Source organism: Lissotriton helveticus, chromosome 12, assembly GCF_964261635.1.
Source record: "Lissotriton helveticus chromosome 12, aLisHel1.1, whole genome shotgun sequence".
NCBI classification, from domain to species: Eukaryota; Metazoa; Chordata; class Amphibia; order Caudata; family Salamandridae; genus Lissotriton; species Lissotriton helveticus.
The window spans coordinates 572,036,247-572,061,122 of NC_136073.1; the positions used below are offsets into that span (position 1 = coordinate 572,036,247).

General features: G+C 43.1%; 1 protein-coding gene across 2 annotated transcripts in view; it reads right to left on the reverse strand.

The window, feature by feature from the left end:
• Nucleotides 1-12,131: 12,131 nt before the first annotated feature.
• The window catches only part of CFAP20 (cilia and flagella associated protein 20), a 455,963-nt gene continuing 443,218 nt past the window's right edge, over nt 12,132-24,876 (reverse strand). For both annotated transcript variants that reach the window (XM_078669003.1, XM_078669002.1), the window contains one exon: nt 12,132-12,604. In XM_078669003.1, the coding sequence (XP_078525129.1) occupies nt 12,557-12,604 (48 nt within the window). In that variant the 3' untranslated portion in view covers nt 12,132-12,556. The remainder of the gene's footprint in view (nt 12,605-24,876) is intronic.

Sequence of the window (24,876 nt, forward strand, 5' to 3'; positions counted from 1 at the left end):
CAGCCATAATCTCTTGAGACTGCATGTGAAAATCCAACTGGAGACATTTGTGGATTTTTTCTGTGTACGGCAATGCTTTCTAGTCACTGGTAAGGAATAGGCTACCAAAAAAACATAGGACCAAAATATGAGTCTGACGGTCTTTGACCGCCAGACTCACGGTGGCGGTCCTGCGGCTGCCATATTACTAGGAAGCCATTTGGACCACCACCGATACGCCAAGGAACCACCGTTCCCTGACAGTGGTGCAGCGGACAGGGAAATACAATGTGTAAGGGGGAACTGCCGCAGTTTTCCGAGCATATTACGAATTTCTCAACCGCCAGCCTTTTCATGGCGGTGAGCCTGTCTTGAAAAGGCTGGCAGTGGGGAATCAAAGGGGGCCCATGACCCCACCACCATGGGAATGCATTCAGGGGGGCACATGTGCCCCCTTTTTGCATGCACCCCAAGTCTCACCATGGCATGGACTTCACAGTCCATGCTGTACTGAAACTCCTTTTGCTTCCTACTGCGGTGCCGGTTTTCAGGGAACGGTAGGTGAAGGGCAAACAAAAAGTCCGCCATACACGAGTTGAACTCGTAATCTGGTGGGTGGACTATGCATGGCTTTGGCGGTGCTGTGCCGGCGCAAAGCCGGTGCAGCACCGCCAGAACCGTAATCAGGCCCCCAAGTCCTTTAAAAATGGATCACTGAAATAATATCGAGGGACAGAATATCGACCAACAAAAATATAGTTGACAAAATATCGAGAGACAAAATATCAAGTTTCTATCTACAAACAGGTAAGTACAAAAATATCGAGTTAAAAATATTGTTTACAAAAATATAGTTGTAAAAAATATCGACTTTAATAAAAACAATGTTTAATTACATTAATATAAAAAATTAATTACTAAAATATACTTAATACTTAAAATAACTTTTAATAATTAAATAATTAATGAAAGTAAAAAAATAATATTTTTTTAATCATATTTCTTAAAACATATATATATATAGTAACAAAATTTAATTAAATAATAGCCAATATTATTAACGTACAAATACAATAGAGTAAAAATTACTATTCCCACTCCAGTGGGTGCAACAGTAGGGAAAGCGTTGGATAGCGTAGGGGTTAAAATTACTATTCCCACTCCAAGGAGTGCAACAGTGGATATATGACGTTACAACGCAACTTTTACAACGCACTACCATTACAACGTAAGTATTGGTAAGTATATAATAATTTTTATAATTTAAATTATTTAAAATTAATTTAATATAATTTAATTTAATTTAATTTCATTAAATTAAATTAATGTAAATTTAATTTTACTTTATTTTTACACTGTACCCCTGTACCCCAAAAACCCCAAACTGACCCTGAACCCTAAAAAAACCCTTTACCCAAAACCCCAAAACTGACCCTGAACCCTAAAAATACCCCTTTACCCAAAAACTAAAAACTGACCCTGAACCCTAAAAATACCCCTTTACCCAAAAACCCAAAACTGACCCTGAACCCTAAAAATACCCCTTAACCCAAAAACTAAAAACTGACCCTGAACCCTAAAAATACCCCTTTACCCAAAAACTAAAAACTGACCCTGAACCCTAAAAATACCCCTTTACCCAAAAACAAAAAACTGACCCTGAACCCTAAAAATACCCCTTTACCCAAAAACTAAAAACTGACCCTGAACCCAAAAAATACCCCTTTACCCAAAAACTAAAAACTGACCCTGAACCCTAAAAATACCCCTTTACCCAAAAACCAAAAATTGACCCTGAACCCTAAAAATACCCCTTTAATTTAACATAATTAGCAATTAATCAATTAAATTAAATTAACTACCAATTACATATTAAATAATTAACAAATATTATTTAATTACCAATTAATTAAATATTACTACCAATTAATACATTTACATATTTAATTAATTATAATTAAATTACTTCCCACCCTATTCCCCTATAAACCCACAACCCGCTACAGGAAATAAATTATTTTAATTTACATAATTAGCAATTAATCAATGAAATTAAATTAATTACCAATTAAATTTTAAATAATTAACAAATATTATTTAATTACCAATTAATTAATTATTACTACCAATTAATAAATTTACATATTTAATTAATTATAATTAAATTACTTCCCACCCTATTCCCCTATAAACCCACAACCCGCTACAGAATAAAATTACACAATAATTAAAAAAAAATCATTAATTAAAAATAATTATAACATAAAATGACACTTTTCACACATATTATAACATAAAAACACTATAAATAATTAAATATTATTTAAAAAACTATATTTTTTACTATCTAGATTATATACTTGGATATTTTCACTTTCTATATTATTTACAGTCGATATTACTTCACTTACCTTAAAAACGATATTTTGACTGTCGATATTCTGTCCTGTCGATATTTTGTCCAAACGATATTTAAAACTCGATATTCTGTCCAAACGATATTTTGGAGTCGATATTATGTCTGTGCACCTTTAAAAATATTAGAAAATACTTCTTTGCATTTAAAGCAAGACTAAGGGCTTAATTACGAGTTTGGCTGTCTATAGGACTGCCAAACCCACGGTGGAGGTGAGGTGGCTGTTGGGGACTGCTGCACAAGTGGTCCGACTGACATTTCATGCAGATGGCGGACCGCCTAAACCGTTGGGTGTTAACGATACCTGGCAGTGGCTTGGCGGTCTGAAGCTGCAATATGGTTGGCAGTGCTGCTGCGGCCCCACCAAGCATATTACTAGTTTCCTCAACCCCAGCGGCCTCATGGCGGTGCTTGCGCCATGAAAATGCTGTCAAGGAGGAAACTAAGGGGGCCCTACAAGACCCTTAGTGCCTCAGGGCCTGGGGATACATGCAGGTGGCACATATTGTGCCCCCCTATGTGCATCTACCCCAATACCTACACATGGACCTTGAAGCCCATGCCATGCAAGAACTAGCATTGTCACACCTTCAGCGCTGCAGTTCAAAGGCTCAAATATGAGCCTTTGAACTGCACAGCCGCAGGACTGCCCACCGCCCACCTGACCACGAAATGACTCGTAATCTGGCGGGCGGCGGCTGATTTGGCGGTGTGGGGGCGGGGCACCGGCGTGGAGGCTGGCTCCCACACCGCCAAAGTCGTAATCAGGCCCTAAATCTTGACAGCAGAGATGTTGTAGTATGCACTGCCAAGCAAGTTCTGACATACAATAAAGTGTATCATTCATCTTTCTTTTTGATTTAAGAAAAACTCTGGAGTAATATCCTTTCTCCCTCTGATTTAGAGGTACAGACCTTAATACTCTTTTTTGAAGAACGTTCGCAATTTCCTTCTTTAATTCTTTCAAATATTTGTGAGATGCTTAAATCTTTATATATGTATGTGTGTGTGGTATTTCCATAGAACTAACATACCTCAGAGGCAGCAGAGCACTGTACAGGCTCAAAGACAAAGTTAATGAATGATAATAGTAGTGACTGGTTTGTGGAATATTAATGCACAGTAATGAAGTGTTCTTTAAAGAGATGTGTCTTCAACTCTTTCCTAATTTGGAGCAGCGCTGGGGTGCTTTTGATAGATACAGGGATGTTATTCCTGACCCAGGGTTCATAGATGGATAGGTCTGCTACCTTGTATTTTCTTTGGATGCATTGGTGGGGTTTGCAAAAATTCCAAAGTATAATCTAGCTTAAAAATGTCCAGGAACCATTTGTCGTATGCAATCTCCGGCCAAGATTTATGAAAAAAATGAATCCCCCAACTAGCAGGGTGAAATGGAAAGAGGATGGATTGAGCAAGTTAGGTTCTTTGAGTCGACTATGGAAGCATTATTACTGCCCCCCTCAACGCCTCTGGTAAGATTTATTGGACTAGTTTCTCTTATGCCACTGTGGAAATACTTACTACTAAATGCGAGGGGTTTCGTGAGGAGTACAGGGGGTTTAGGCAGTTAGGGATGGATTTAGGAACCCACCCACAAAAGAATAAACCCAGAACTATTCCCAAACTGCATTTATAAAGTTACTACAGCCAAAAAGGACCCACAACAGTAGTAAATGTGCTCCAGCTCAAAGCTGGAGTAAGCGCGTCACCACACATGGCCAACAACTGGTACTGCAACACCCTCCCACAAAACATAATTGTAGTATGGACTTAAAATACCACCCCTTACTGGATTTCTAGACCTTCTTTGAGATACTGACACTATAGAATCATTTTTTGTCTGACTTAAGAAACAAGCAGATTAATTATCCAGCACTTTAAATTTCTTGTCCAGTCTAGAATCGCTGGCTGAAACGGAGCTGGGTTTTTCATTAGCAACAACCTTACTCCCATAGATGAACCAGGACTTGAGTCACTCACATGGTCTTTCTCGAATTTTTCTTTAAAATTAAATAGAAACACACAATTTCACAGAAACTGATCAGCTGAATTTGTTTGACGCTCTCTCTATAGATGGTGAAACCAACGGATGTCTCCTGGAGGAGAATCGTTCAGTGCTGGTTCAGGGCTAATGTCATCTGGAGCCACAAACTTATCACATTCTGAGTTTTTAGCCCCTAATGTGTAGTTCTTCATTGTTATCTTGCAAGCCTTGTGCTGCATCATCATCATTATCATTCCCACTTCTTTCAAGCAGGGAACTGACCTGCTCATCATTAGTGTAACCTCCTTCATCAACGTTTCTGTGGTCTTCTTGCATCCTCAGCAATACGGGCGCTAGGTGAAGCTATTGAAGTTGAAAGTGGAGGAGGAGGAAACAGTGGAGGATGCACCAGTGGTACTAGCTTGCACGGTTGATTCTTGGGTATAATATAAATGAGGAGGATGAGCAATTGAAATTGGCGAAGGGAGCAATTTTGAAGAGCCCGAACCAGATAGGCTTGGATTCACAGGCCTCTGATATGTGTCAAATAAAATACATTGAAGTCATGTCATCATTGGAGGGCCACATTAACTATAGGCATCTCAGAAGAATTGTACGATGTATCTTTCCTATTGTGGGGAAAAAAGGAGGAGGAGTGTGAAGCAGGCTTGCATGGTAATTTTCCTCCTCGAAGTCAATATTGATATATTTTATATGTAAACCCTTTGAATAGAGGAAGTCTTCCTCTCTGTCCTTTGTACACTTATTTTCTTTTTAACTCACCTTTATTCGGTTTTTATGAGTATACACTCAGCATTAAATAACATAGATGTTCATTGCAAACGTAGCCCTGTGTATCAAGATTGTATAACAGCTTTGAAACATGAATATAAGAGCAACAAACTTGTGCCTGATCCCTTCCCAGATGAGGGTGATACAGTCACAATTTAAGTGCGCCCTCTAGCCTTGCAGGACTGGGGAATTGCCACACTGCCATTCTAGAGACAGCTAACCACTGTGTATTGATAATGACGCCTCTGGGATAAATGTGCCTAACTGCTGCCGAGCAGAGGGAGCAACCCCGGGATCCACAAAGGGAGGTGTGCTGGGGTGGAATTTGGGGGGAGGAAACAAAGAAACAGAAAGGTTTATATGCTTATCAATATATTCCTTATTAGTCAAAAGGTCTCTAGGTTTGCCTGAGGAGGCACATCCAGAGAATTTCTCAATACTTTTTCATCATCATATGAAGATAGTCATGGATGTGTATTACCTAAAAGTATGCAACCTTTTGACTTCTGGAGACCCCAGTGAAGCATTACTGGAATCCGGAGACACTCACTTAGTCATAGTTGGAATCGGGGAACCCTTGCCTAATCAATTCCGATGATTTGAACCTCAAAACAATACACAAAAATAATAAAAAACAAGTATACGCTTATCAAATGCTCAAATATTGAAACGAAGATTTGTAATACTTTCTTTTGCTATTAAGGAAAATGTGTAATAACATAGAGAGTGTCTGTAGAAATAGCAGTAGCTCTATGGTCTGAAGGATATATCCAAGGAGGAGTATGTGACTTTCTACAAAAATGATTACAACTCAGACCCTGCCTGTTTTAAGGTGTGTATTGCCTCGTGAAGAGCAGAGTTGTTGTGAAGCTTATATCTAGGAGCTCACAATCTTTCTCTGTTTAGTATCAGTGCAGTCTTCATCTGGGACAAAGGGCATATTACCAAGGGCCTTATCGCCTCTTTAGCGGGAATTATTCCCGCTAAAGCAGCGATAATTTAATCGCCCTATTACCTATCTGTCGCTAACAACAGTTAGTGACAGCTAGTAGGAGATAGCGATCATCTTGGGGCCCACTTTGCATGTCAGCGATATTTATCGCTAATGACATGCAAAGTGGGCGTGCCAAGATGTTAGCGACTGTAAACAGTCGCTAACATCGCTATCTCCTATTACCTACAAAGGCGTACTTTTGGAAATATTTGCGCTAAGCGCGAATATCTCCAAAAGCTAACGCCTGCCCTGAGCAGTTGTTAGCCATGTTATCCAGTGGTAGGTGGATAACATGGCTAAGAGCATTAGCTCGGTAATGCATGAATATCGCTGACTTTTCAGCGATATTCATGCATTACGGCCGGTTTTTATCGCTTTTGAGATAAACCTTGATAATAGCAAGGTTTATCTGCGATAAAAATCGGCAGAGCTCGGGGATAATAATATTGCCGCTAACCGTGTTAAGCGATTAATATCGCTTAATCTTGGTAATATGCCCCAAAGTTTTTTGAGCAATGACTCGTAGTGGTAAAACTGCTGGCAGTCTGACGATACATTGGTGCTGGAGAGGAATAACTGCCCCATTCTGTATTGATGGACAGTAAGGAGAGTAAGACTGGGGGAAAGTCTGTATATGATGTACAAGGTAGGAATTTTGTAGGTGACTTTAGGTTCTTCAATGTCAAAGGGTGTAACACCACTGAATGTTTGGATGTCGAAAAACTTGTCTCATTGTGAAAGTTATGTTGAATGACTACTCTTCTTCAGCATCAAATGGTTCATCTACATCACCTCTGCCTTAATGGTGAGTAGAAGAACTTGATGTCAATGATGACATACTCATTGTTGACTGGGAGCATCAATCCTGCTTCCAAGATCACATGTTCGGATGTCCTTCAGTGTAGATCCTGAGAGAGGAGTGAGTTGCCTTTGATGGAGTGAGTCCCTACACTTCCCCGGGCAGTTTGAATGCTTCTCCTCAGCTTTATGGCCACTAGACCACTCTTCCGCTGAGTCTGAGGGACAAATTATACATAGGAAATTGGGGTTCCTCTTGGCCATCTGCCACTGTTATTCCAAAGGAAGGCCACTAGACGAAAGTAAAAGAATTTAGCCAAGAGGTAGGGCAGAATGCAAATAATCCAGTCAAATAAGAATGGAAATTACACTTGGCTGAAAACAAATGATGGCCAAAAAAACATTAGTTTGGAAAGATTTTATCAGGGCTCTTGATTAAAAGAACTGTGACGGAAAATGTGGGTAACCAGTAACCACCAGGTGAATATAGGTGATTGGTTCTCTTTATTTAAAAAGCAGTGTTATTTTTCAGTCTCTTTTTTAAATGAAAAAAAAAATGAAATGTAGACAGTTTGGCCTCTGTATAACTGGCAACATGTTTTCATGTTTAATTTCTTTTTTTACATACATTTTTTTTTAAAGTGCTCCCGAATCGGTATAACGGGACGTTTAAAAGCTGAGCTACAGAGAAGCCACGAGGGAGAACAATTATTTACACACCAAGGGACACTTCAGTTTGCACTACATAAATAGTTAATTATTCTTATGATTACTGTACTATTCAAGGACAGTTTATGCCTACAAAAATAAATATAATGGTTAATTTTCCTTTAATCATAAACACACAGAGTTTCTGTGCACTGTTCCTTTTCAAGTACCAAGGATCCTAGCATTTCTTGTGTCTTATATAAGTAATTTTTAACCTGTGGTCCGCCGACCAGTGGTGGTCCACAATTGTTTAGGTAATTAAATAATATTAGCAGACTAATAAAGAATATATTCATAAAAAAAGCAAAATCGAAAACTGGACATCTTAAAACTCTCTGTAAATGTGAAGGAATTTCGATTTGGAAGTTAAAATTCAGTTAGTAAACTTATCTTGATTCATGGGAGCAGCACAAGAATATCAAAAAGAATGTAGTATGGATGGCTGGTGACCTAAATTGAAGCACTGGTATGCACTCACAGAAAGAGAGCATGCATTTGTAGCAAAAAAGACAACATGATATGCTAGTGTCATGCATATCGCTTTGTCATTTGGCAATTAAACTACATTTTTGCATATGTTTTTGTATGGGAGTTAAATTAAATATTTAAGAATTGGTACATTTGTGTGTTGTACACTTGCTCTGTATTTTTGTGTATTGTTTTGAGGCTCAAATCTCAGAAATTGCTTAGATGGGGGGCCCTGGCTTCTGGCAGTAATTCAGTGGTGGTCCACAAAAGACAAAAAGTTAAAAACCAGTGCCTTATATGCATTGATAAATTGTGGTGTGGGGGCAGGAACTTGGAAGAGCATAGCATTTTCAGCTTCTCCATGGGTGCAGGCGTTTGCTCTCCAAATCGGGTGACCTCTTAATTAAGTACCTATCTCATGCAATTGGAATGGGATTCTACTACTGTGGAGAAGGAAGAACTAGGACCAGGATGGGCCTTATCAGACTGGGGCTCAACAGAGGGTGGTAAATTGAAGAGTATATCTTGAATGCCAATCAACTTGAATCCCCAACAGATTTACATGAAAGGAATGGAAATCTGCAGGTGAACACTCACAGCAAGAAGATGGGTAAACTCCATGTTAATAGGCCTCTCCTAAGTTATTAGACAACGCAGAGAATTAATCCACTAAAACTTACACAGTTAGAAAAAAGAATGTGATCTTCCAGTACAACAATCTGGTGCTAACGTGCCCAAAGTGAGAGGCAAACCCAATCCTACCCCTTCAACAGTTTTCTGGAGACCCCACACTAAGAAGGCTAGATTGATGCCACCCAATGGCACAATAGTGTCAAGGAGCAACTGAAGGTGTTGTGCCCAATTGAATTTGACAATCCGCTAAAATCTGCCCTTTAACCGGACTGAGACACTGATTTGATCTGAACGAATCCCTATTTACCTTCAGGAAAGACATTTTGACATGGTAATATCAGCTTGCCTGGGAATACTACCACATACAGCATTTAGCTGGTAACAGTAACCTCCACAAAGAGGAGGAGCAAGCACTTGGGTATGGTGCCTAGCTGTCTCATTGACAGAAAAGGCTCTCAGTACCACATCTGGTTTCCAAGCATTGATTTAATTTTAAAGATCTTCTTAAAAATAAAATCTAACAACCCCTAGGGGAAGGGGGTTACTTTTAATCTGCAGATATGCCAATAATGGCACAGAGGTTGCAAGCATGAACAGAATGGTTATTTTGAGGTAGGATATGGTAAACTGCTGCAAACTACCCGTGGCCCTTTGCTCATGTCTTAAATCACAGTATTGTGGCAGCAAAGGCCTAGAGAGAAGATGGTGCACCAGCAGACATGCTACAGACCAAGCCACCTTCAAATCAGCCCTCAACGGATACCACCAATGACTCAAAGACGCGAAAAAAGACCCCCTTGCAGACTGCATTGAGAAAAGCACCAACCACACCAAGGAACTCTCACCATCGTTAGAGAATTCTCTTGCCCTACAGACACTGAGAACACGATTTCTCCTTCACAGGAACTTAGCAATGCCTTAGCAAACCACTTTCACAACAAATATCCACCATCTACAGGAACTTTGAGCCCCATCCCACGACCTTCTCAGCCTCAGTATTCCAACGGAAGCCTCCCCCTGACCAGCTTCTCACTACACGGGAACAGCTCACCACACCAGACACCACAGGCATAATAAACTCCATCCACTCAGCACCCACAGACTACTGCTCCCCGCCTCTTCAACCTAGGAAGCAACAAGATCAGCCACTAACTTAACACCATCCTCAACACATCCAGTGCTACAGCCACCTTTCCCGACACATGGAAACATGCAGAGGTCAGACCTCTCCTCAAGAAACCCTCTACAGACCTGAGCGAACTCCAGAACTACATCCCCATCTCGCTGCGTCCTTTACCCGCCAAAGTCCTGGAGAAGGTTATCAACCGGCAGCTCACCAAACACCTGGTGAGAAACAACCTGCTAGACGCCTCCCAAACCGGTTTACGCGCCAACCACAGAACCAAGACCACCCGGATTGCTACCACGGACGACATCCGCACCCCGCTCAACAGTGAGGAATCCGCAGCCCTGATACTTCTCAACCTTTCTGCAGCCTTCGACACCATATCCCACCACGCACTAATCAAGAGGCTGCACCAAATCGGGATCAGGGGAGACACACTCAGAGAGATCTAACCTACACTAGGAATCCTCATCAGTTACGTGATGGTATCCTAGGTCCCAGACATGACTTTTCTGATATCAGAGTGACATTTATAACTTAAAAACTTTATGACTTACCGCTCATGTATCTGTAGTCTAATGCACTTTTCTGATTTTTAAACATTTCGGCATTTTTTATTTTTGTAATGGTTTTTACTAACTATACAATAAAGAATTTATCATATACACTCAGATGGATTGCATAATTCCTCACAGGACAAACACAGAGAATCAACCAACCTCCCTTCACCTCGAAACCCACAGGCATCACCTGCAGCGTCCCTCAAGGTTCATTCCTCAGCCTCACCTTCTTCTACACCTACATGACGCCTGTAGCCAACATTGTCAGAGCCCACGATCTCAACATCAAATCCTAAGCCGATGATAACCAACTCATCCTTTCTCTCAGCAGACCCCACCACCACTAAGACCAACTTTCACAACTTCATGAAGAACGTTACAGACTGGATGAAGGACAACTGTTTGAAACTCAACAATGGACAGCAAACTTACCATGAAACGTCAGACCAACACAATCTCCTCCGTCTGCTTCCACACTCTCTGCATGCTCCAAAGAGTCTTCAAATTGCTCCCCATCCGCACGAGGAAAACAGTCATGCAAGCCTTAATCACCAGCTGATGTGAAGTATGTAGGGGAGGCATCCAAGATATTGTGCATGTTTTATAAGTCTTCCCCAGTAAAGTCTTGGCAGGAGCTGCATCTGCTTTAATAAACCCATATGTTTTCAATATGATTTATCCAGAATCAGTGATATAATCATTTTAATTAGATCACCGCCTGATGAATTGTGTATTATAAACTGTCTGAATGATTAAAAACGTTTCTACCATTGTTCTAATAGACGCTTTGTATTTAGTTTGTTATTTTACAATTTTGCACTGATTCTGAATGTTTTATATTGTTGATCTCTGGCGAGGTCTAAATCAATTTTTTTTAAACCGATTGATTGACCAGCTGGCTGGACTACGGCAACACACTGTGCAAAGAAGCCAACACTGAACTCGGGAGAAGGCTTCAGATGATACAGAACTGAGCGGCCAGACTGATCCTCAATCTGCCCATAAGGATCCACATCACCCAACACCTGAGGAACCTCCACTGGTTCCTCATCCAGAAAAGAAGCCAATTCAAGATACTGACACTCACCTACAAAGCCTTCCAAGACCAAGTATAAGCATACATTAACCACCACCTTTACTTCCACCAACCATCCAAAAAACCTTTGCCCCGCCTCCCTCATCCTTGCACAAACTCCGCGCATCTGCTGTAGCCACAGTGGAGGCCTCTCCTTGTCCCACCTCACCGCTAAATCCTGGAACGCCCTCCCCCTCCACCGCAGAACATCACCCTCACTGACAGACTTCAGGAAGAGACTCAAGACCTAACTTTTCGACTAAGCCCAGCAATACAGAGCTTGAATACCCCTCACGGGTGATAAGCCACGCTTTGCAAGTTCTGATTGATTGATTAATTGAAGGCTACCTGGGATGAAGACGAGGAGAAGAGGTAAATAATAGAAAACACCTAGAGAAGAATTGGGGATAGGATGCCGCATTATAAATTGCTACACATGCAAGCAGCAGGTTCTAATCTACTTAGGAGATAAAATAATTGCCAATGGCTATAAAAAGACACAGTATCACAGTTCATTTTCATAAAAATGAAAAAATGACCAATGAGACTGTGAGAATAGTTCTCCTTCTACTAAAAAACACAAAAATGAAAAGAATTCCTCACCAAATGGCAATAATTTATTTACCTATATTATTTTGTATATGCATAAATAGTCGCAATCCATGTTCTGAAAATACATGGAAAATACCAATCTGAACCATAAAAAGTAAAAGACAAAAACAAAAGTAGCAGGAATTTCTCTATAGACAGACAAGCAAAAGGCTGAGCATTGGCAGACAGGCAGGTTTAGGTGTCTATTCCACAAAATATATCTTTGCTTACTAGAGAATCTCTACAGCATTCAAACTAAAAGGTGCAACTATTTCTAGATTGCTGTAGTTGCACATACACCAATATTCACTCATTACTAATAATATCAAATACAATTTATTTAAAAACTAGGTTTTCTTTTTTTATAACAGTTGCCTCTCAGTTGTGGTCTTTCATGCAGCAATGTGATTCAAATGGAAGAAACCAAGCTCAGTTTTGCATAGTCTCCTTTGTAGGGTACTGCTTACAGGAAGAACCCTGCACGAAAAGGGAAGAGAATATTATGGTTTATTATTCTGTCCTAAACATTCTAGGCAAATAACGTGTAAATGACAGGGAAGAAAATGAGTTATTTAACTGTTACTGCAAATCTTCAGCCAGGGTATCTTTTCATAGATTCACAAGCGTGAATCTTCCCCATCTTCAAAGTGAGAGGCTTCATACCTGTTAAGCAGTGTAGAAAAAAAACTTTTCATAGAAACGACTACAAAACCTTAAACCAATGAGGTGGGACCATTCCTCCTAGAGTTAATTACCACTCATATTTTCAAGTACACATGATGCATAATAATAACAATAGCAACATGTCAACCCGGAGTAGGAAGGAGGAAGAACTGCATGTGAATTTATAAAACATACCAACACAGGAGAACTGCACATACAAGGGTGTAACTAATTTTCTTCTACAGCATCTAGGGCCAGATGTAGGAAGCCTAATACCGGATGGTAACGGCCGGTATTAGGCATTTGAGATGTAGGGGCCCAAGTTACATATTCGGTAAATTACCAAATAGGTATTTTAAGGAATCGGTAAATTACTGATTCCTTAAAATACCGATTCGGGATGGAGAGGAGCTACGACAGCAAGCAAGATGGCCGCATAGTCTCCCGGCTCCACTGACCTCCGTCTTGCGCTCCAAGATCCTGTCACTTATCCTGATTTCCTGCCCCGGATCTGTGTGTGTGAACTGATCCGCACTCCGATGGTGTGATCCCGGGGTTTTTCTGACATTGTGGAGCTGAGTAACGTCGAGGACCGATTTGTGGCCTAACCCAGTCTGGAAGCCTGGGTCTCGAGTGCTGGCTTAGCCGGGTCTGAGTTGAACAACAGCGGACTGTTGAGGGCAACAGGGTCCGGTCTCTGGAACTTTCGGAAATTTTTGGATTGCTTTGCTATCATCTGCAGCCTGATGTTGTGTTGGAGGTGAGGAGACGAGTGACGCACGGTGCGGTGTCGCGGGGGTCCCTGACCAGGAGGCCCGGCACTTGTATCGCCGGCGCACCTTGGGTTGGAGTCTCGTCGCGTACTAATGCATACTGACGGTTGGTCCCTCACCGCACAGTCCTGCTCCTGCTGATCTCACCCCGGAGAAGGCGCCTCTCCGTGGGGACCATTATGCCTGAGGAAATATGGAACCAGGCGGAGCAGGCCCAAAGGGGCCCGTCATTGCGGGAGGTGCTGGCGGCCCTGGAGGCACTTCAGGCGACTGTGGCAGCTCAGACCTGCGGCCTGTTGTCGGCGGCGGATGGACTTAAAGGACTGAGACCGGATCCTGACTCGATGCCCGAGACCCGGCAGCCAGCTTGCTTCTTGTTCGACGCCCCAGTGGCGCAATTAGACCCAGTGCCGGAAGCTGTGCCTGCCCCTACAGAAGTGGATCTCCTTGAATGGGCTGTGATCGGTGACTTAACTAATTTTTTGGAATCCCCGGTTTTGCAGCTGTCGGAACATTCAACTGCTGTCCCTATCCTGGAACCTTTTAATTGGTACTGTGCACTGTTTTGGATTGTGTCGAACTCCCTCCCCAGTCAGTATATCAAGATGGCGGATGTGATAAGGCCTGGCTTCGGAGACGGGGAGGGACATCGTCGGTACCAGCTGCTTACTTTGGGATCTACAGTTCTTCTTCCATCTACTCAACTATGTTCCGACCACTTCTATGTATCTTTTGACATTTTGATGATGGGGCTTTATTCGTCTGAGGGACTCGGCGAATTCGATCGACGGGGCCAGGGCTGAGACTGTTGTTTGGGTTGTTCATTGTAGTCTTATCGGTAACGGGACTGCTTCATTAGCTTAACGGAGTCCGGGGCAGGGCTGGTGGTTCCCCCCGGGATGTTTTCTCAGTTTGGACTATTTCGATGTGACAGTTTCGGGGGGACCCCTTTGTTAGGGCGGGGGGGAGAGACCGGGAACACGTAGAAGATAGCCCTCCTCCATTTCCCCTCTTTGGGTGGGGTTTAATTTCTTTCTGTCTTTCTCTGGGTCTTTCTATATTTCGGGTCTCAGTTCTTGGGCGACAGGCACGCTGCTGGGGGGTAGGCCGTAGTCATCTGCAGGGGTCCAGGGTGGGGGGTTGGGGGATGGGTGTTTTGTTTTCGTTTTCTTTCTATGGCCTTTTTTTTTTCTTATCTTTCTTTGCCCTTTTCTTTTCTTCCTTTCCGGGTCAGTGTAATGGGTTCAATTTTATGGCCATCTCTGCTGTTTCATATGTGCCTCAATTCTCGCGATGTTTCAGTGCTACTGGGCGGGCATTCAGCTGGCGTGAACTGTATTTGTACGCTCGCTTACCATTAATAATATGTTTTAACGCCGCTGACTTACGCGAAGATGATTTAACTGTGGACATATGCTATTTCGCCCCCCCCCCCATTTTTTCGCAGCTTGAGATATTGTATGGCACCTGATCCTTCTATCTTATATTATAAAATGGAACCTTTTTATCCTGTTACCAACTTGATATGTTTACAACCAGTACGTATATTGGGCGTGGCGAATCTGCTCCCCGGGATGCTGAGTCTGGGTTTTGATTGTTTTATTGTGTTGCAACTGCTTAGCGGCCGGCCCTGGGGGTTGTAGGCCCGTGTTTGTACTTGGTTGAAATGTCAAATAAAGGTTTTCCAAAAAAAAAAAAAATACCGATTCGGTAAATTACCAAATCTGCCATGTAGGGAGCACTCAAATGAGTGATTTTCCCATTTCAGGATTCGTTATTTACCACCAACTACAACTTGGTGGTAAATATCAAAAACCCTACAAAAAGCCATTGTTTTGCATGTATGTGTGCCACATGTGCACCCATGCACTATTCAGGGGTGCAACAGGGTGTCAAACTGACACCCTGCCACAGTTGAATGTGTTCCCCCTTTTACCGAATCGGTATATACCGATTCAGTAATTCCCATTCATTCCTATGGGCCTCCAGGCTCATAGGAATTAATGGGGAATACCGATTTCGTAAATACCGAATAGGTATTTACCAAATTTACCGATTCTGTAAAATTTAACAAATCATTAGCTACATATCATTTACCGATTCTAAAATACTGAATCGGTAAAATTCAGTATTTTAGAATCAGTAAATGATATTTACCTACATCTGGCCCCTAGATCTTTAAGAGACTCACTTGCTTGAATGGAGTAGCAAGCAGTGTTACATTGCATTGAAGGAAAGTGAGACTAAGGGCCTTATTTAGATCTTGGCGGATCGAATACTCCCTCACAAACATGATGGAGATCTGAGAATCTGGCCCTTTTGCGAGCGCAATTTTTGCATTTGGGATTCATCATCCCAAATGCAAAATTCGCTATTACAGAATTCGCATTTTAGCGAGGAATAGCATTTAAGGAATCTCTATTTGAGATTCCTTAAATGCAATTCATGAAACTTTTAAAATTTGCGAATTGGCAATTTCTGGCCGCTATTTACCGCGAAGTCTGACTTTGTGGTAAATAGCGAAAACTTAGAAAAATGCACTTTAGTGCATTTTTCTAAATGGTATGTTACACACACACACACATGTCCTTTGGACATGTGTGTGCGCAACATCAGGCTACATTTCCATTTCAGGGGTGCTACAGGGTGTCCTTCGGACACCCCTGGCACCCTTGAAATCGCATTCTTATTTGCGATTAGCAAATTGCTAATCGCAAATAAGGATTGACTCCGCATTCATTCCTATGGGCCTTTAGGCCCATAGGAATGAATGGGGAGTTATTCCTTATTTGCGATTAGCAATTTGCTAATCGCAAATAAGGAGGTTGTAGGAATCGCAATTTATTTTGCAATTTCTACATGAATCCCGATTTGAGAGTCCTTAATAGCGATTCCTTAATAATCGCTATTAAGGACTCGCAAATCGGGACCATGATGAATCTGGGGGTATGTCTCTTGGTAGGCCTCAATGTCCTATATCCCCCCTTTTTGCATAGCGGTCTAGGGTGCAGCTGAGTGTGAATTTAGTTTGTTTTCAGTTCGCTGAGGATTTTCCCATGCAGCTGTGATTGATACATCTGCGGTTGTGGGTTTCTTTGTCCCAATCCTCTGGTATGTAAACTTGTTTTTTCTTCATAACCATGGCAATAACGTTACAACGTACAGCAATCACATAAACTGATTCATGGTTCTTTTACTTTTAGGTGGCTCCTGTTCTTACTCTGTCCTGATGAGGACCCTGTTCTAAGTATTGTGTTAAGGGGTCGAAACTTCGACACTAACATATGTGGACTGGTTTTAAATTTTGATTGAGGTCTTCGACACTCATATTATGAGTGCTATTTACAACATATTGTCTCAATCAGTCACATGAATATATTTCCAAAATCTTTACAACTATACAGGACAACTAAGCCAAGGTGAAGGACCAAGGTCAAAAATGGACTTTTGCCTAGAAGAAGTGGAATTGGCAACAGTAGGGCTTAGCAAGAACAAAGCGCCGGGTCCTGATGGTATACCCCCGACCTTTTCCTGAGTAACACAGAGCTTTGGGCCCCACTCCTTACGAGGGTCCTGAACAAGGCAGTGGTGGCAGGACTGCCTCGCTCCTGGGCCACAGCAACCATAGTCCCGATCTACAAAAAGGGGAATCGCGATGACCCCCAATGTTATCGCCCTATATCCCTCATAGATGTGTCAGCTAAAGTATTGGGCCGTGTTATCTTACATCGTCTGCAGGAGTGGGCAGAGGAACACCAGGTTCTGACAGATGTCCAATACGGTTTCAGGGAGGGCAGATCCACCACCGATCAATGTTTAAACCTGTACCTCTTAACAGCAAAATACACCGTTGCCAGCAGTGGGACTATATACATGGGTTTTATGGACCTCTCCGCGGCTTTCGACCGTGTAAATAGAGAAAAACTTTGGTCGTTACTGCTAAACTTAGGAGTGGATCAACCCCTTGTAGATGTCCTAAAAGCCTTACACTGGAATACGTCTGCAAGTGTGAGATATAATCAAGAGGGAAGTAGGACTGACCCCTTCCTATGTACCAGTGGAGTGAGGCAGGGCTGCATTTTAGCGCCCTTCCTGTTCTCTATATATATCAATCTCTTGGATAAAGAACTACTCAAATTACACGTGGACTCACCCCAAATTGGACATCGAGTGGTGCCGGTATTACTCTATGCCGATGACGCGGTATTGCTAGCCAGAACTCCATTGGGGCTACAGAAGTTGATCGATGGTTTTGTCGATTTTATGGCCAAACTCGACTTATCAACAAACTTGGAAAAATCCTATATTATGTCAACAGGAGTTAAACCAAAAGGAAAAGGAAAATTCATATACAAAATTGGGTCACACAAGATTGGCCAGGTTAAGATCTTTTCATATCTTGGTGTACTGTTTGACAATCAACTGAACTTCATCCCCCTAGCAGAGAAACATGCAACGTCATCAGGGGCCATCATGGGGTATGGGAAAAGACTGAGTAGATGGTCCCCAGAACAGATATTAAATTTGTATAGATCGATATGTTGTGCTAAAGTTACCTATGGAGCAGAGGTATGGGGCTTTTTAGGAAAAAAAAAATTACAACAGATCCAGGTGGAAGAAAATAAATTCCTCAGGAGAATATTGAAACTACCGCAGAGTACCCCGGCCTTTATTATTCATGAGGAAGTGGGAGAACCCTATATTGAAGACAGGATTAAAATTAAACCCCTTCTTGCTTGGGTCAAAATTTGGATTAACCCAGAAGCGGGCCTCACAAGACAAATCATAAAAGACTGTTTGAAACGTGACAAAGGGGGCCACATTCCCTGGCTAAAGTATATAAAGGATACTATGGAGGCAATTGGCTGCAAAAATTTCTTTACAGACCCAGAATCCTTAATTGGTCAGAATAAAATAATGGTTAAAAAACTTTTTTCAGATTGGTCACTTACGATGGGGGCCGAGATGGAAAGATGTAAACCCACTGTTTCATCTTACTGCGAACTAACAGTTAAGCAAGGAATGGAACCATATCTGAGGGTCATGTATAACGCTCAGGACCGATATCATATGACCCGATTCAGACTAAATATGCTCCATCATTTATTTGCGGTTCCTTCTGGGTTTACTTTGACAGTGGAGGCGAAGGGTACCTGCGGCTGCGACGCTAGGTCTCCGCAGGATACCCTTCACTTTGTTTTGTTATGCCCCTATTATTCTGCCCCAAGACGCAAGTTTTTGGTAGGGATTCTGAAAGAAGTAAAACTCAGACAAGCAAAAAAGGCCCTGAGGTTTCTTCAGGAGGCTGCAGATGCCCACACGTTGTTTTGCATCATAAATTTTATCCGGGTTGCATTGCAGCTAAGGAACACCAGAGAAATAACTGACTCTAATGCTATTTAATTGCGTAATGTAAATTCCTCTTTCCCCTTATTCATGAAATGCGTTTTTAGCCATCAATTTTTAAAACTTATATCTTTTTTTAAAATATTGTATTTATAATATGTGTATATTGTGTATGTGCTTTTATGGTGTCTTTTTAAGCGCCGAATAAAGATTTATAATTGAAATTGAAAATTGAATATATTTCTGAGTAAAGCACAAGCGCACTTTCATAACTCTATTCACTCTCATTGTGCCGTCACTTTGTATGAGCACCTTGACTTTTGATAAATGTAAAATTGTGTCATATTATTATGAACCTTTTCTGCATTATACGAAACTAATTGGCAACATAAAGGCACTTATTGCATAACTAAACTTGCAGAAAAGTTTCTTTACAACACTATTGCTGTGGAAGTATACGGCTAGACTTCTCCCATAGGGACCACCTTTTTGCTAATAGTTGAAATGCTTCAGCTGAAGTGTAAAGCACGAGTCACCTGTGTTGTGAAACCAATGGAGGGGCAGACAGCTAAACAAGCCTTTTTGCCAGGGTGTCTGCTTGCGTTAAAGACATTTAAATGTGCACAACTGGTCAATCTGAAAATGCAAAGGGTGCTTAAAAGCATGTGTTTGCTTTAATTGATGGAATCACTTGAAGCTTCCTGATGACACACGTTTATTCTGTTTGAGGTATTATAAGGGAGCTACAAGTTACAATGTAAAGTGTGTGCTTTTAAAAGGCAGTTACAAAACAAATTGCACTCAGTACAATCTGCAAAAAATCTATATTTTGGAAACACTTTATCTCAAAACTTTTTTGTGCATTCTGTAGCAGCCTTTTTTATACTGTATGTAATGCAAGTTTAAATTAATGACTTAAGTGTTCACAGTGCTTTCTGCCATAGGCTGGGACCTTGTAGAACTAAACATATACAAGTCACTATTCTCCACTGCACCAACCAGGATTCAATTCTGTGTGCAGCATCACAATTACCATACTTTTTTAATGCAGTTTGACCACTGCTAAAGCTACAGTGACCGGCTGGACAGTGGAGCATAGTCAGCAGAGTGGTGGAGAGCTGAGCACAGCCAACTCAATAAGTAAAAGGAAGAGATATGATGGTGGCCAAGACAATAGAGTAAGAGAGAAAGAAGCTAATCTCTAGTGCCCCGCCAGAGGGATTACAGAGACCTGGACCCAGGCTAGCATGTGGCTGTGCTGGCTGGTCCAAGAACGAGAAAGCAGCGCTAGTGGACAAGCCCAGAAGAGCATAGTTGGAGAAGGACTGAGGCTGCTACACATACCCAGGCCAATAGAGGTGAAGCTACCAGTGATGCCTCTGTCTTGGAGGTCAAGAAGAACCACATGGTAATGGTGGCGGCTGCCTGAGAGGTAGTGCGGTGGTACAGCTGCAGGAAGACCAGAGAGGGTTGGCAGTCTGGTAAGAAGCAGATGGGAGCGAGTTGCAGCCATGTAACAACGGTCTTCAATAACAGCTGAAAGAAGCAGTGGCCATAACAGGAGGTGGGACCAGGTAGCAAGAAGTGAAGGTGAATCTCCGGAGGGAAAAACACTACAAACATAAAGGGGGTGGGGGCACAACATGGGCTTAAGAAATAAGATTTAAGTTTTAATGAAGAAGGAGGGGCCCAACAACTGGCCACATTCCATATACAAGTAAGCTGGAATGTAGATGAGCCCCTCCGGCAATACTTCACAATAATACCAAAGCAGGGTCAAAAGCAAATTCCAGTGGGATGTGGATGAAATCCAGAGAATGAACTGGGGACAAGGTTATAAAGTGGCCTGGTTAGAAGGGAAAAACACAACAAATGACCATCTACAAACCCCCAGCACGAAAGCTTCTAAGAAGTGCGGCTATGGCAAGAAGAACTAGTTGAGAGCTGGGTTTCACAAACAGCTAAGACCTCACCTCCTTAATGATGTACCCTGCACCCTGATGCAACTTGGAAATTATAAAGGGCCGACACAAAGCAGGCAGAGTCCACCCCCTAAGTTCCTGAAGGCTTGGAACTGGGAAGGCTCGTCTAAGAGGGGCCATAAAAGCATATAAGGGACACAAGAGAAGGATGCCTAGAGAAAAGAGGTGTGTTCTACCCATTGAGCTTAACAATACAAAGCACTTCAGTGAATCACAATCAGGCAAAACAAGCCCAGGATGGCAAAGGACAGCAGTAAGAGGGAAAATACAATCAAGGTGTTACTACAGCAAGTTTCCAGTACACAATCTGAGGGCTCTTTATGTTACACCAGGCAGGTGGAGGGAAAGCTCCAAGAGACAGGAGAATCTTGCAGTCTTCCCAAGAGATCAACACTGAGATAGGGGTAGGCAGAGCCTACCTAAAACAAGGGCTTAAAGTGAGAAAACTAACAGAGGAGCCAGGATATAGAGAACACGCTGAAGAACACCCAAGATGAGGCAGCCCTTGAATTTTAAGAGTATTAAGCCTGTCTAATAACACTAAATAAGCAAGTAATCAATCTTCCAGAAAAACGAGAAGATGTGAAAATTGCTCAGGATGGTACACTACACGAAGGAGAGGCATTCTTAAAGGTAAAGAAGAGAAATACATGAGGAGATATGCACAGGACCTTCTAGATGCCATACTAGAGAGAAGCAAAGGTGAACCAATCCAGATAGGCAGTAGGACAATGTCAGAAAGCTGTGGGGCAAAAGGCCCACCAGATATTCTGGCATGTCTCTACCACTTTGAGGATAAAGAAGGTGATCATGGCATTGTGAAAATGAGGGCAAATACCCTACAATGGCAGGGACAAAAACAAGTTACTTACCTGTAACTGTAGTTCTCCAGTATTGGAAGCTTTCATAGATTCACATGCCTGAATCATTCCCCTTTGTCGAGACGGGAGTCTCCGGTACATAAAAAAACAATGCTTAGTAGTATAGCAAACTGAAAAGAGGCCTAGGCCCATTTCCCTTTTGCAACCCATAACCTTTGTTATGTAAAAGAGACCAAACTTGTCCCTGAACCAATTAGAGCTCCCCACCCTCTAGAACACTCCTGAGAGAACCTTTTACCTATCAGATTTTCCGAGACTTGTGCCATAAACACCGTTTGTGCTAAATCTGAGGTGAGCCTCTCAGGGGATGAGGGTTGGTTGCATGTGAATCTATGAAAGCTTTCAATACTGGAGAACTACAGTTACAGGTAAGTAACTTGTTTTCTTACTCCAGTAGTGGAGCTTTCATAGATTCATATGCCTGAATCAGAATAGTGAGCAGTAGAATACAGCACTTTTTTTTTTTGTCTAAATGCAGATCTGGTATAGTTATGTAAGACATCATCTATCTATACATATTAATTTTGGAATTCTGCATATCAGTATTGTCACCACTTCTATCAAGCATAACAATAAAAAATGTGCATTTGTAACAAAGAAAAGGACGGAGGGATGGAAAAGAGGGCTCACTGTTACTGGATAAGGTTTCTCAGCACCGCTTCTCCCACCGCCACATCTCTCTGCGGCTGCATCCAAGCAGTAATGCCTGGTTAAGGTGTGTGTACTCTTCCAGGTCACTGTCCTGCAGATATCGTGGATCGGTACTCCCGCAAACAAAGCAGTAGAGGTGGACACTGCACTTGTAGAATGGGCACAGACTTGTGCATTCAAAGGCTTTGCAGCTGCCTGATGACAATACTCTATCTCACTGGAAATCCTTCTGGCAATTCCTCTTTTTGACAAAGGGAAACCCTTCCTGGGTGCGCTGAAGGCGACAAAAAGTTGAGAAGACTTGCGGAAGGGTCTAGTCATTTGTAAATAGAATTTGAGACAGCGTTAGACATCCAGCGAGTGGAGAGCTCTCTCTGCCGCTGTTGTTGGTTGAGGAAAAAGCCTTTTGAGAATTAGCGGCTCATTTAAATGAAAGTCAGTTGGCACTTTTGGAATACATTTTGGATTAGTCTTGAGTATCATCCTGTCCTCCTTAAATTGCAAGAAAGGGTCTTGAATCGTGAGAGCCTGTAACTTCCCCACTCTTCTGGCTGAAGTGAGCGCTATGAGAAGCGCAACTTCCCACAATAGGAATTTAAGATCTGCCCTATGTATTGGCTCGAAGGGCTGTTTCATTAATTGAGAAGGTACAATGTTCAACTGCCAGAGAGGTGGTGGAGGCTTTACTGGAGGAAAAACCCGGAACAATCCCGTCATGAATTTTTTGATGACTCTTGCGGACTATAAAGATGGTCCTGAGGAAGTCCTTCTGTAGCGTGATATAGCGGCTAGATGTACCTTCAATCAATCAATCAGTGAATTTGTAGAGTGCACTACTTACCCGTGAGGGTCTCAAGGCGCTGGGGGAAGGGGGGGTGCTGCTACTGCTCGAAGAGACAGGTCTTGAGGAGCCTCCTGAGGGTGAGCAGGTCCTGGGTCTGCCGCAGGTGGGTGGGGAGGGTGTTCCAAGTCTTAGCGGCGAGGAAGGAGAAGGATCTGCTGCCGGAGGTTGTTCGTTGGATGCGCGGGACGGCGGCAAAGGCGAGGATGGTGGAGCAGAGCTGGCGGGCGGGGGTGTAGACGTTGAGTCTGTTGTTCAGGTAAGCTGGTCCGGTGTTGTGGAGTGCTTTGTGTGCGTGGGTGAGGAGCTTGAAGGTGATCCTCTTGTTGACGGGTAGTCAGTGCAGGTCTCTCAGGTGGGGGGGTGATGTGGCTGCGACGAGGGATGTTGAGGATCAGGCGGGCGGAGGCATTTTGGATGCGTTGCAGTCGCCGTAGGTGTTTGGCAGGGATTCCTGCGTAGAGTGCGTTGCCGTAGTCCAGCCTGCTGCTGACGAGGGCTTGGGTCACAGTTCTTCTGGTTTCGGTCGGGATCCACTTGTAGATCCTGCGAAGCATGCGGAGGGTGTTGTAGCAGGAGGAGGAGACGGCGTTGACCTGCTTCGACATGGAGAGGGAGGAGTCAAGGATGAATCCTAGGATGCGTGCGTGGTCTGAGGGTGTCGGCGCTGTTCCTAGTGTAGTCGGCCACCAGGTGTCGTTCCAGGCAGAGGGGGTCGCGCCGAGGATGAGGACTTCTGTCTTGTCCGAGTTCAGTTTCAGGCGGCTGCTTCTCATCCACTCGGCGACGACCCTCATTCCCTCGTGGAGGTTGGTTTTGGCGGTGTGAGGGTCCTTGGTGAGGGAGAGGATGATCTGGGTGTCGTCGGCGTAGGAGATGATGCTCAGGTCGTGCTGGCGGGCCAGTTGTGCGAGGGGGGTCATGTAGACGTTGAACAGGGTCGGGCTGAGGGATGAGCCCAGGGGTACGCCGCAGATGAGGGCTGTGGCTTCGGATCGGAAGGGTGGGAGGCAGACTCTCTGGGTTCTGCCGGAGAGGCAGGACGTGGTCCAGTCCAGGGCTTTCTTTTGGATTCCGGCTTCTTGGAGGCGTGTTCTTCGTGTGCGGTGGCAGACCGTGTCGAATGCGGCTGACAGGTCCAGGAGGATGAGGGCTGAAGTTTTGTCGTTGTCTAGCTGGCGCCTGGTGTCGTCTGTGGCGGCGATGAGGGCTGTCTCTGTGCTGTGGTTTCGTCTGAATCCGGATTGGGATGGGTCGCGGATGTTGTTGTCTTCGATGTGGCAGGTCAGCTGTATGTTGATGATTTTCTCTATGAACTTCGCCGGGAAGGGGAGCAGTGAGATGGGCCGGAAGTTCTTGAGGTCCTTGGGGTCCGCCTTTGGCTTCTTGAGGAGGGCGTTGATTGCGGCGTGCTTCCAGCTTTCCGGGAACGTCGCTGTGTTGAAGGAGGTTTTTATGATCTTCCTTAGCTGGGGTGCGATGGTTGCGTCTGCTTTGTTGAAGACATGGTGAGGGCAGGGGTCTGACGGAGATCCTGAGTGGATGGAGTTCATAACCTTGCGTGTCTCATCGTTGTTGGTGTGGAACCAGGAGGTCAGCTGGTTGGTGCAGG